We start from the raw sequence: 13777 nt of genomic DNA, 5'->3' as shown, positions 1-13777 counted from the left end.
TAATTGGGTTACACTTTATTTAAAGCTGTCATTGTTACAGTGTAATTATATATTTAAGTACTTAGTAATATTAATAAACTACATGTACTTACTATAGGGTTAGGGTAGGATTAGGGTTTGGTTAAGGTTGCATGTGAATATGCATAATTTACTGTTATTACTATGGCAAGTTCACGTAACATATGTAACAAGGACATTATAAAATAAGGGTTACCAATAATTGCAATGTGCTTATTGTGACGATGTGTTAATGGAAAACACTTGTGCTGCTATTGGTACAGGTAAGTTAGGACAGGGTTTAAGGGTGGGTTAAGGTATTAATAATAAAAGTACAATGTAAAAAACATGTACATGTATGCACAGAATAAGTGCATTGTATTAAATTATTCATTTAAATGTTTGAAAATAGTAGTTAAAGACACTTAATATAAACTGGGACCAATAATTGTGTCTTTCACCTCATTCAAACATTATATTAACACTAGATTGATCAGACGGTTCAGATCTAAAGCTTTAGATGGACAGTATTTGGCAGTCTGGTTTCATGGCACAGATGTATGAGGAGAGACGCTTCAGGAAACTGATACGAAGGGAAATGGCAGATGGCGAGGAACTTCAAAAGCTGAAAAGCTGAATCCGGTTGGTTTTGAGATATAGAAAGAGATGCATGGAGCGAGAAAGCAGATTTATATAATCACGCTGAAACAGCATGTGTGAGTCGAGGTGAAGACACATTCCCAGATCAAAGCGGAAGACGGAAAAAAGTGCAGAAATTTCTGAAATAAAGGGATTTCTGAAGCCGTTTTAATTTTTCATTTCATTTTCATTTCATTTACTTTATTTATAAAGCACAATTAAAACAACGTGATGTTGACCAATGTGCTGTACAGTCACACAATAAAATTTCATAATAAAATGTTTCTTTTTTCAGACAGAACAATGACTAACAAACATCTGAAAAGAGCCTCTTACTAGTTAACCTACTGAACCAAACGCTAATTCTAGCAAATACAGTTTCAGATTTCGTTTAAAATAACCTAAGGAAGGAGCCAGTCTGAGATGTAGAGGCAGGTTATTCCAGCGCTTTGGAGCTGCCACAGAAAATGCCCGATCACCACTCAATTTTAATCTCGTCCTTGGAATGTCTAAGATCATCTGATTTGCTGATCTGAGAGACCTAAGAGGTTTATGTATATGAAGAAGATGCGCAAGGTATGATGGAGCCAAATTATGCAAGGCTTTGTACACAAATATCAGTAATTTATAATCAATTCTGAACTCCACCGGCAACCATTTAAGTGAGGCTAAAATCGGTGTTACATGCTGCTTTTTACGAGTCCCTGTTAAAAGTCTAGCAGACGCATTTATAACCAATTGAAGACGGTTCAGAAGTGCTTGGCTGACACCAACATATAGCGAGTTACAATAATCTAGTCTTACAGAAATAAAAGCATGGATAATCCTTTCAAAATCACTGGAGGACAAAAACGATTTAACCTTTGCTATTGATCTTAAATGGAAAAAACAAGATTTCACCACAGAATTAATCTGTTTGTCAAACTTCAAAGAGCTATCAAATTGGACTCCAAGGTTTTTCACTACAGATTTACAAAAAGGAGCTAACTCAGCCAGATCAAAAAATTTTTTGGTGTCAGGAGCCCCGAACCAGATTATTTCAGTTTTACTATCATTCAGATGCAGAAAATTTTCAGACATCCAAGACTTAACTTCTTGTAAACATCTCAATAGTGACTCAAAATAATTTTTGTCCTGTTTCCGCAACGGTAGATACACCTGAGTGTCATCTGCGTAACAATGAAAGGATACTCCATGCTTGTGAAAAATAGAACCTAATGGTAACATATATAATAAAAACAAAATTGGACCAAGAATGGATCCTTGTGGAACCCCACTAGATAATGGGGCCACTTTTGAATGTTGTTGACCAAAATTAACTGAAAACGACCTATTAGAAAGAAATGATTTGAACCAATCGAGTGCCGTACCCCGAATTCCCACTGTCTGTTCTAGGCGGGAGACTAGAACATTGTGATCAATGGTATCAAATGCTGCACTAATATCTAGCAAAACTAAAACCACTGAGCTACCAGAATCAATCGCAAGCAAGATATCATTTGAAACTTTCAACAAAGCCGTTTCTGTACTATGGTTTGATCTAAATCCCGACTGAAAATTTTCAAAAATCTCGTTTTGTACCAGAAAAGTCTGTAGTTGGTTTAATGCAACTTTTTCAAGAAGTTTAGATAAAAATGGCGTTAATCCTGAAGATGATCAAGTCCATCTTGCATCTTTGGCTGGACTGTAGATTGCATTTATTTGTTGCCCGTTTGACAGAGAAATAAGTGCGTTCTAAACCCTGAGGCATTCATGAAAGAGAGAGACACGCAGTCAGAGCGATACGGGACGAGGAATATTTACCCTCCATGAAGTACAAGCTGGCTTCGATCCTCCACACGATCTGGCCTCTGTGGGAGCCGCTCACTCCACGACTCTTGTAGTCCAGAAAGTTTTCTGACAGAACCTCATCTATAATAGAAGAAAAGAAAGAAAAGGAGGTCAGTAACAGCAAAAGGCAGTTTGTTCTGCTATTATCTGTGTATCCGTTCAGACGTTTAAAGGGGACATGTCATGAAAATCTGACTTTTCCCGTGTTTAAGTGCTATAATCGGGTGCTTCTAACAACCCAGAAAACATGAAAAGTGAAACCCAGTAACTGTGTTCTGGTAAGCCTTTCTGCGCAAGCATGTCAAAAATAAGCCGATCAGATTTCTCTCTCCTTCTGACGTATGAAGAGGATCTTATTATAATATTACCGGCCCTTAATCTGCACGTTTACACACACCAGCCGACATTTGGTTTCACGAGCGACAACAGAGACCAGTTCTAACGCAATGGCAAAAGATCCAGCAAAGCATGAAACGTCTCCACTAACATTCAGAAACTCTTCCTGAGTCTCTCCGTAAGGCTGCACTCGCTACTGGTTATTCTGGGATTCTGGATGAGTGAGATTGGCCTGTTTTGTTATTGCCGGAGTTTCTGAAGCTCGTGTAAAGACTCCGCCCTCTTCTGAATGGAGGCGGAGCTAAAGCTCATTTGCATTTAAAGGGACACACACATAAACGGCATGTTTTTACTCTCACCCAAAAAGGGGCAAATTTGACAAGCTATAATAAATGATCTGGGGAGAATTTTGAGCTGAAATTTCACAGACACATTCTGGGGACACCATAGATTTATATTACATCTTGTGAAAAGGGGCATAGTATATCACCTTTAAGTTGCATTTTACAGTATATTTACAGCTGTTTTAAATTTATAAAAGTATTATAAAACGGTTAGTTCCAGTCCTTGATTCTGATTGGTCAATAGCTGTGTTTTATTCACAATAAAACACGGATGACCGCTTCACACAACGGTTCAATGTATCACAACACAACACGTTCCCATTGATATTGTTCATTAATGCGTATAGAGTATTGTGAGAGATCATAAGCGAGTGTACCTGCATTTACGTGCATCTGCATCTTCCTTCAGGTCAGTCTTATATTCGTAATAAAAAATCTGTTTGAATGTCCGCTGTGATATCTTGTCCTTTTAACAGTTAAGGGGTCAGTAGTGTCTTGCTTCACTGTGTTCACAAGTTTCAGTCCTTTCAATATACATAACATTTCACAATATTGGCTGCTGATAAACCCATATAGGTTGACTGTTAATGAAGTTTTCTCACCAATAAGGTACATGCCGATCCAGTCTCCGGCGTCCACCTCCTCGGTGACGTCCCAGCTGATCACGATGTCCTCTGATTGGCCGATGCAGAAGAGGGAGGAGCTGACGGTCAGGGTGGACCGGCTCTGCAGGGACACCAGATCCGTGTCACTGGTGGATCGGGGCAGAACCAGCGCTTCAGTGTGAGCCAAGCCGAGCCGAGACCCATCCTTACAGCGGCGCCGGGTCTGAGAGCTCCTCGACGGAGAGGCCATCGACGCCAAGCCCACAAACCGGCTCTGGTACAGGTTCTGCAGAACATCACAGCATAAACTGGATCTGACTGGGCGGATTCATTATTCATCACTGTTCTTCCTGGGAAAAGTTGAATTGATCGTAAATCAAAATATATGGAAGCTTGTTTCTGAATAAAAAAGGTAATTGCGACCTTTTTTAAATTCAGAGTCTTTTCTAAAGAATTTTGAGATACAAACTCATAATTGTCAAAATTGTGAGTTAAAATGACTTGATTTATATACAGTGGCAGAAACAAGCTTCCATAAAAAAATGACATTTTATGTATTCGCTATTGCAGAAAAAACATGGAGAACTGGAGCATGGAGAAATTGTTTAGACAACTTTATAAATCTATCTCTCCATTTTAAGATATATGTTAATCAATTTTAGAATATAACAGAAGTGTATTTTTGAAAACTGGAAATAAACTGTTGCATCAAAAAATGTCAGGCCTAAACCAATTCTGAAATAATAATAAAAAAAAAAAATCTAAAATCTAAAATCTTATCTTGTAATATCAATCAATTTTAATCAGAGGAATTAAAAAAATCTACAAATCTACATTTTTGGTGAATTTTTGAGGGCAAAAAGTTTGTAGTCTATTATTTCTAGTGTAGCGATGTATGAAGCAATCACACAAAACTCCTGATATGCAGTCATGTGATATCTCTGAGTGAGAAACTGACTGAAATGTACGTTTTTATGTACTAAAAATATTCCCCTGTGCTCTGGTGCTTAAATCCCTTCACTGTCTGAATATGCACACAGTTTGTCACGTTGCAATAGGTTGCAAGACAAACCGAAGAACGTGTGATGTTTGGCATGACATGCCTTGACGCACTATATTTGAATATACATATTAATATACTGTATTATCAATGAATACTGTAAGATTTCAGTTGGTTTCTCACACAAAGGCATTGCGCAATACTCATTTGGTGCTTTGTGTTGTTTTGGAGATTAAATGTAAACTTAAAGGGATAGTTCACTTTGAAATAAATTTTTGGTATGTTTTAGCTTACCTCAAGGGCATCCAAGATGTAGGTGTCTTTTTTTCCGCAGTAGTTTCAATTTTGATATTTTTAGGTCAAACCGTTCTTGTCTGTCAGTCATATAATGCAAGTCTATGGTCACGGTCTCAAAACACAAGCACAGAGTCCAAATTAAAACAATTCCCGTCGTCCAAATTAAACAATTCCCCATCGTAAGTACACATTGATGGCCTAAGACACGAAACGAGCGGTTTGTGTGAGAAAACGAACAGTATTTATATCGTTTTTAACTCTTATACGCAGCCACGTCCAAGTGATCTGATCTGACGTGTACGCAGACTGGTGCATAGATATATACACACTAGATGTCGCCTTGTCTACGGCAGTTCATTGGAACGAATGTCTTTAAGGCGACATCTAGTGTATATATCTATGCACCAGTCTGCGTACACGTCAGATCAGATCATCTGGACGCAGCTGTGTTCAAGAGGTAAAAACGATATAAATACTGTTCGTTTTCTCACACAAACCGCTCGTTTCGTGTCTTAGGCCATCAATGTGTACTTACGATGGGGAATTGTTTAATTTGGACGACGGGAATTGTTTTAATTTGGACTCTGTGCTTGTGTTTTGAGACCGTGACCATCGACCTGCATTATATGACTGACAGACAAGAACGGGTTGACCTAAAAATATCAAAATTGAAACTACTGCGGAAAAAAAGACACCTACATCTTGGATGCCCTTGAGGTAAGCTAAAACATACCAAAAATTTATTTCAAAGTGAACTATCCCTTTAATACTGTACAAATTGGTAACTTGCAATTCTTTCATTAAAGAGACTCTAGTCAACATGTCCTATATCTAATAGTGTCCAAGCTATCCAACACAAGTGTCTTTTTCAAAACAACATTTGCATTGTTTGTGGACATATAGAGATGTGTGTGTGTTGGTCAGAAAGTATGGCACTTTCCAGAAGATGGAAGTGAAACATGCAGCATCAAAACCAATCCAGTGGAATATGGAGGGAATATGACTGATGACCGTGGGCAGATTATTATCATCATGTGAGGGTTTCCTTAAATCTACAGCGAAGCTTTAACATTGATTTTTATGTGCAACAATGAGACGTTCTGCAGCTTTAGGCACAAAACTATCAACCATGTGCTGAAGTACGATGTAGGCCACACTCCTGACTTCCACATACAGGCATCACCAAACTCAGATGATATGATGAGTATTAATGACCTGAACATGGACAACATCAACAACAACATCAACAACATCGACAACATCAACATCTGTATCTGCAGGAGATTCACAGTATTCCCTGTTCTGCCCTTAAGGAGGTATTATCAGCAAGGTGTGGTGAAATACACTGAAACAACCAACAAGCCTGCCAAGAACCAGAACACACACACACACACACACACACACACACACACACACACACACACACACACACACACACACACACACACACACACACACACACACACACACACACACACACACACACTCACTCACTCTCACACACACTCTCTCACACACACACACACACACACACACACACACACACACACACACACACACACACACACACACACACACACACACTCACTCACTCACTCTCTCTCACACACACTCTCTCACACACTCTCTCTCTCTCTCTCTCTCTCTCACACACACACACACACACACACACACACACACAGACCTTAAAATAGCAATGCCTCTGGGATCTCGTCCACAGTAAACGGAGTGTCACAGAAAGCAAGACTCAAAAACATGATCAAAACGACACTGCATTTACAGTATCTCTCATTAATCTCTCATTAATCTCTCATTTATTTCTCATTAATCTTTCATTAATCTTTCATTAATCTCTCATTAATCTCTCATTAATCTCCTCTGGAAGTGTTTCCTACAGGACTGGAAAAGCTTTTCCGGCTTTTTTAAATAAATATTTTACAAAATAATTGCTATAAACAAAGCCACCGCTGTAACCGAGTTCTGATCCAAAGTTGATATTACAAAAGTGAGGCGCTACAAGGATTTAATGCAACGTTTCCATTGTAAAGCAATGTCCAGTTTCAAACCGGTCATCACAGGATGCATCCGGGCTGTTTAAGCTTTCGAACTATGCCAGTTTTATGATGATTACTAATATATGTGATGTGAGAAAAGGCAATGAGAAGCAGCACTGGGACACTGACGGTTAACAGGCCGTGAAATGAACAAAGTCATGCCGTAACCGTCCACAGGTCCACATGAGAGTCAGCGGTGGTGAGGATGATGATGGTGGAGATGAAGAGGAGCGGACGGAGGAAGAGACTGACCTTCACACTACACAGGTGTAGCAGCATTATGATCCCGCAACTCAAAGCACATCAGATCCTGAGGAGAAGGTCAGGAGTTACTGAGACAGCACAACACAAACCTCTGAAGTTCACAGACTGACCGCTCAAGCGTCCAGAGCCGTGTGTTTAAAGCCATGCTTTAGGTACAAAGACCAGATGAAGAGCCATTCAATATTGTGATATTATGTCATTTACTTTGATATTATTAATATGTAAAATGCAGGAATGCAATCAAAATCAGTGCTGCATGTGGTACAAGACATCAGAAAACACATCGATTCCCAAACACAACAATAAACACCCAAAGCATTTTAAAGCAATATTCCAGATCACAGTAATGCAGTAACAATGTGGAAATCATACCATGTTAGAAGAGTGAATTACTCCCTTTGCTGGCGTCTTTTTCTGTTTCATACGAGTTCATATATAAATAAGGTTTGCGGTTGGTAAGATTTTTTTTTAATGTGTCTGAAAGAGTCTCTTCTGCTCACCAAAACTGCTGTTATTTGATCAAAAATACAGTAAAAACAGTGAAATATTATTATAATGTAAATCATCTGTTCTCTATGTGAATATACAGTAAAGTGTCATTTATTCCTGTGATCAAAGCTGGATTTTCAGCATCATTACTCCAGTCTTCAGTCACATGATCCTTCAGGAATCAGTATAATATGATGATTTGATGCTCAAGAAACATTAATGATTATCATCAATTATCAAACAGTTACATTTTTTCAGGAAACTGTCATATTTTCTTTTTCTTTGATGAATAAAGTCAAAATGAACAGCATTTATTAGAAATAGAGACATTATAAATGTCTTTACTGTCACTTTTGATCAATTGAATGCATCTTTGATGAATACAAGTATTAACTTCTTTTCTAGTGTAGTCACAAATTTTCATTAAAAACAATTTTCATTTAAGAACAAAATGCTTTATGATCAGTCTAGTTTTATGATTCTTTTATGATTCTTTTTGATGCACTTATTTTTTAATTCGTATTTAATTCTGGAATATTCTTTATTACCTGTAAGTTAATCAAGTTAAACAACATCAACATTATTCATGAATCTAGACACATTGCAGGAGTAATCTGTCATTGCTCTTTCTCTGCAGGTCCAAATAAAATCAATAATTTAAATAAAACTGAGTATTTCTAACACATTTCTTTAACATCTTCTATATAACCCCTGGAAACATGACAGAAAAACACTACAGCGTCTGTGATGGATGTTAACAAACTTACTGCAGAACACATTTATGGATTTGCAGAGAAATCATCGATCGCCAAACGCCATGAATTAGATTTTGATATGATGCGAGTCCGAGCAAATGCTCTCACTGTTAACACGAGTGTTTTCTACATGCCTTAAGTGAATTACGTCTCGTCTGATGTTCTTCAGTGCTGTAATGATGTGGACAGCATTGATCTTTCTGAGAACACACTCACTGTATGGAGGAGGAATGAAGCTAAACTTCACTAATGCTCTTCTGAAACGGATCCCACATGCACTGCGAGAGGAAGAGTGTGTGAGGATGGAGATTGTGTGAATTAATAACTCGTACTGAAAAACAATTGGTGCACACACATTTTTTCCTCAAAAATTCACTCAAAAACAATGACAATTTTTTTTTCATTTTTAAGTAGAAAAACTGAAATAGTGTTTTCTTCAATTTTATTTGCAGTTTGTAAAAAAATACATATTTATATTACTTTAAACTTGATATTTTGTTGCAGCAAACTTTTACTTGTTCCAGTAACATTTTCTTTTTACCTCTCTATATCATTCAGTCATATGTGAGCTGGACTTGTTACATGTTCCCTGTTTGTTTGGACTTTTATTGTGTATTTCTAGTTTCCTGTTTCCTGTGTCTAGTTTTGTAGTCCTTTTGTTTTATTCCAATCAAGCCCAGCATCCCAATGTCCGTCCTATCCAGTGTGTCCCATAAAGTCCCCGGATGGTCAACTATTGCAGGGGGATTTTTGAAGTGTGGATCTGTGCTCATATTACCCATGATCCTTTGCGCTTTGGAGGAAGATTTAGTTTAGAACTACAAACACGAGTAAAAAGTGTTTAAAAACTACAAAACATGGCAGACGTGAGAGAAAGGTTTAGATAAAGTTTTGAGTGAATAATAATCAAAGTTTAACCTGATAAAAAATATTTATTTAATGTTATCCGTGTTATATTTCATCTGCAAAAACAATGTGGACCTTTATAGAGATCCGTTTGGCCATTAACTTTTAATATGCATCATTATAATATGAGGACAGTCTCGTTATGAAAGAGATCAACATGATTCTGCATTTCGATACAGTAGGAATTTAAATAAAAAGAAATGTGGAGGATTTTATCTTTGACAAGATGATTGACAGGCCAGTTTACTGTGTCAGGATGATTGACAGGTCAGTTTACTGTGTCAGGATGATTGACAGGTCAGTTTACTGTGTCAGGATGATTGACAGGCCAGTTTACTGTGTCAGGATGATTGACAGGCCAGTTTACTGTGTCAGGATGATTGACAGGTCAGTTTACTGTGTCAGGATGATTGACAGGTCAGTTTACTGTGTCAGGATGATTGACAGGCCAGTTTACTGTGTCAGGATGATTGACAGGCCAGTTTACTGTGTCAGGATGATTGACAGGTCAGTTTACTGTGTCAGGATGATTGACAGGTCAGTTTACTGTGTCAGGACACGTCAGAGAGCAACCGTTAAAGACACTATTGAAGCTTGTCTACTCTTCTGCTACACACTCAAAAGTATCTACTTTTTCTTCACAAAAAGAGTTCACACTTTTAGGGCGTAGTATAACTAGAAATACAACATAAAAGAACAAACAAACAGGGAACATAAAGGTATATATGGAAGCCTAATTCCACAACGTAAAATAAAAAAAGCTAATTGTGACTTTATCTCACAGTTCAGACTTTTATAACTTGCAATGAGTGATGCACGATATATCAGCCACCATATCGGTATCGGCCGATACATGTTCTTTTTTAATATTATCATTATTGGCATGATAAGAAAATTTGACCGATATATTAAAGCGTATAAATAATGTATTATCTCCTTCAGCTGAGACGCTCCAGATGCGACTGTTCAACATGATGGTTTTTAATTGCTCGAAATATGATTGGAATCACTTCAAAAAGGAAACACAGTTAAAGTGCAACATGTGCAGCGCAAGTCTGTCATATAACCTACATAAACTTATAATAAAAACATTATAATTGAGTGCTTGGGACATGGGTATTAATGTTTTTGTAATCAGGCTCTCAAAAATTATAGAAAAATTGATATTTAGATTTATCTGACAATATATCGGTTATCGGCTTTCAAATATAAAGAATTGTCGGTTATCGGTATCGGCCTAAATGTTCATATCGGTGCATCTCTAACTGTTATTGCATGTTTATATCTCACAAGTCTGGGGAAAAAAAGTCAAAATTGTGAGATATAAACTTGCGATTCTGACTATTTTCTTGCAACTCCAAATTTACAACTTGCAATTCTGACTGATTTTGAGATGTAAACTCAGAATTATGAGGAAAAACCTTGTGAGAGAAAAAGTTGTAATGACTTTTATGTTTCATTTAGTGTCGCATGTAGTTCATGTGCTGGTGTCCTGAACAGCTCAATCAGCAGCACAAGAAGACACACACACACACACACACACACACACACACACGGGTGAACCTCGGGACACACACTAACCCACTGACACACACACTAACCCACTGACACACACACACACACACACACACACTAACCCACTGACACACACACACACACACACACACACACACACACACACACACACACACACACACACACACACACTAACCCACTGACACACACTGACACACACACACACTCACCCACTGACACACACACACACACGCACTAACCCACTGACACACACACACACACACACACACACACACACACACACACACACACACACTAACCCACTGACACACACTGACACACACACACACTCACCCACTGACACACACACACACACACGCACTAACCCACTGACACACACACACACACACACACACACACACACACACACACACACACACACACACACACACACACACACACACACACACACACACACACACTAACCCACTGACACACACTGACACACACACACACTCACCCACTGACACACACACACACACACACTCACCCACTGACACACACACACACACGCACTAACCCACTGGGCTCGGATCAGGATTCTCTTCCCAAGGAACGTCCCAGCGCTTCTTCAAAGACTCTACAGTATAATCACACACTACACTCTTCAAAAGAGGGTTTTCATAGAAGAACCATGTTGGGTTCCTCATACCCCTTTTCCACCAAGGCAGAACTGGTGCTGGTTCGGAGCCAGAGCCTAGTTTCAAATCGGTTCTTTGTTTTTCCACCGCCAAAGCACCAGCTCCGAACCAGTAAAACTGGTTCTTAAGTAGCACCAAATCATTGCAGGGTCTAGAACGGAGCCAAGAAAGAACCGCTTGCGTCAGAGGCTGGGGGCGGGGTTACCGTGGCCAACAAGACTGAAGAGAAACTTGTGACCGCCATTTTTAAATAGCAGCTAGTCGAGCTAATAGCAGCTCGATTATAATGTCCGTCTATGTAAGTTACGGCGAGCTGCACGAACGCGTTGGATTCGCCGTGTTTGGATGCCGATTTATTTTCGCAAACCCATGAGCATCCATAGTAACGCAACGTCTATTATTGTTGATGCCTTGTTCGAGATGCATCGGAGCAGCGTGGACCGATCAGAGCTGCGGGAGTGTTTGGAGATCATACGACTCCTTGTGCTTTTTGATCGCTTTGATTTCATGTGCTGATCGTTCTGCGAGAAGCCGATGCATCTCGAACAAGTCTGGTGTGTTTGTGTTTGGCGCTGCCGTACTAGCGTTGCTGGGCAACGTGATACGTATGCAGTGACGTAAGATATAGCTCTGTTGTGGCTCTCTGGCCGGTGGAAACGCAAACCGGTTCTTAGTAAGCTCGTCAGTCGAACCAACTCCGAACTGGCAATAGCTCTAGCTCTGAACCAGCACCCGGTTCTTGTTGGTGGAAAAGGGGTATCAGAGAACCTTTAATGGAACAGTTCTTAAAGTCTCCCTGTGGCCAATAATTGTATCCCTTAAAACTCATCTTTGATCACCAAAATTACATATTTAAAGTCTTCATGCCTTAAAATATCTCGACTGTAACTCGACACCCTCGCCTCATTTAGTATGCGTGGTTCTATGAATATGCAAATGAACCCCGCCTCCACTCACTCACTCAGCTCAGAGATCCACTGGTTGACGATCACACGTTGATCTGATTGGTTACAAGGTAGTTTGTGACGTCAGAAACACCAGCGATTTCAAAGCGTGTGTTTGAGACTGTCTTTGGTTCACTGCAGTTTTAAGGAGGAAATACTCAGCAATGCTGTCGACTTATGAACTTACACATGGTTTGTCTTAAAGCAACACCATGTAGTGTTTCAACCTTCATAATATATTTCCAAGACCCTTGTGATGGTACATCGATTTACAATAGGTTGAATGACACGTCTGCCATAGCCTGACGGGGTCTGTATTGCTTTTACTGGCACTACGTAACTTCGGGGTTCGGGTAGTAACCCTGGCACAAAAAGAACTAAAAAATTTGACTGCTTTACAGCATACCTCACTTGTCTGCCTGGCTATGTTACGGAAGCTATCTGGTCCTCCATTTATCTTCATGAATCAAGTAATTCTAGTAGAGGAGCGAATTATCAATCTGGTAGCTAGTAAACGCTAACATGCTAGTTTTCGATGAAAAAATAAAACACATGAAATCATATTCAAATGACATGCTGCCACTGTACCTGGGATGAAGACATTTCATACGCAACGCTGGCAGTCTGCCCAAGACATGAGAACTCCTTCTGCAGAGTTCGGGATATCGGCTTGTCAACAAATGCACGTGTATCCCCTGGTGTAACCATGACAGATTTTACGACAGTAGTAGAAGACAATACTGTTCCCCAACTGTAGGGGGACCCCGAGAGCAATACTTACATGGTGTTGCTTTAAAGCATATTGAAAACACCACATAGACACATAAACAACATTAAAAGCTGGATTTTCACCACAGGGCGAATTTAAAAGTTCTTTCTTAAATGTTTTCTCAGTAGAGCTATACGTGATTTGGGAAAAAACTCTAATTGCGATTTTTCTGGTTAAAATTGCGATTTAAAAAAGAACTCCAGGTTTGATGTGCTTGTTTGTAGGACTGCACAATTAGTTCTTCTATATGACTAATAATAATTATTATGATCATGCTTATTTTTATATAAACAGTACTATTTTAATTTCACTTCAATATACAAAACAGAGTT

General features: G+C 39.0%; 1 protein-coding gene across 2 annotated transcripts in view; it reads right to left on the bottom strand.

Annotated features, from left to right (window-relative positions):
* Positions 1-13777, bottom strand: part of hecw1a (HECT, C2 and WW domain containing E3 ubiquitin protein ligase 1a) — a 121236-nt gene that overhangs the window by 102489 nt on the left and 4970 nt on the right. Inside the window, exons 2-4 of one of the 2 annotated variants that reach the window (XM_082183797.1) lie at positions 7355-7412; positions 3749-4037; positions 2440-2547 (exon numbers count right to left, since the gene is read on the bottom strand). In XM_082183797.1, coding sequence (XP_082039923.1) covers positions 2440-2547; positions 3749-4037; positions 7355-7381 — 424 coding nt within the window. In that variant the 5' untranslated portion in view covers positions 7382-7412. The remainder of the gene's footprint in view (positions 1-2439; positions 2548-3748; positions 4038-7354; positions 7413-13777) is intronic. The other variant, XM_082183798.1, reaches the window with a different exon arrangement.

This window comes from Leuciscus leuciscus (genome assembly GCF_965113295.1).
Source record: "Leuciscus leuciscus genome assembly, chromosome: 11".
NCBI lineage: Eukaryota > Metazoa > Chordata > Actinopteri > Cypriniformes > Leuciscidae > Leuciscus > Leuciscus leuciscus.
Note: the sequence above shows the minus strand (reverse complement) of the source record. Positions and strands in the feature narration are given on the sequence as shown.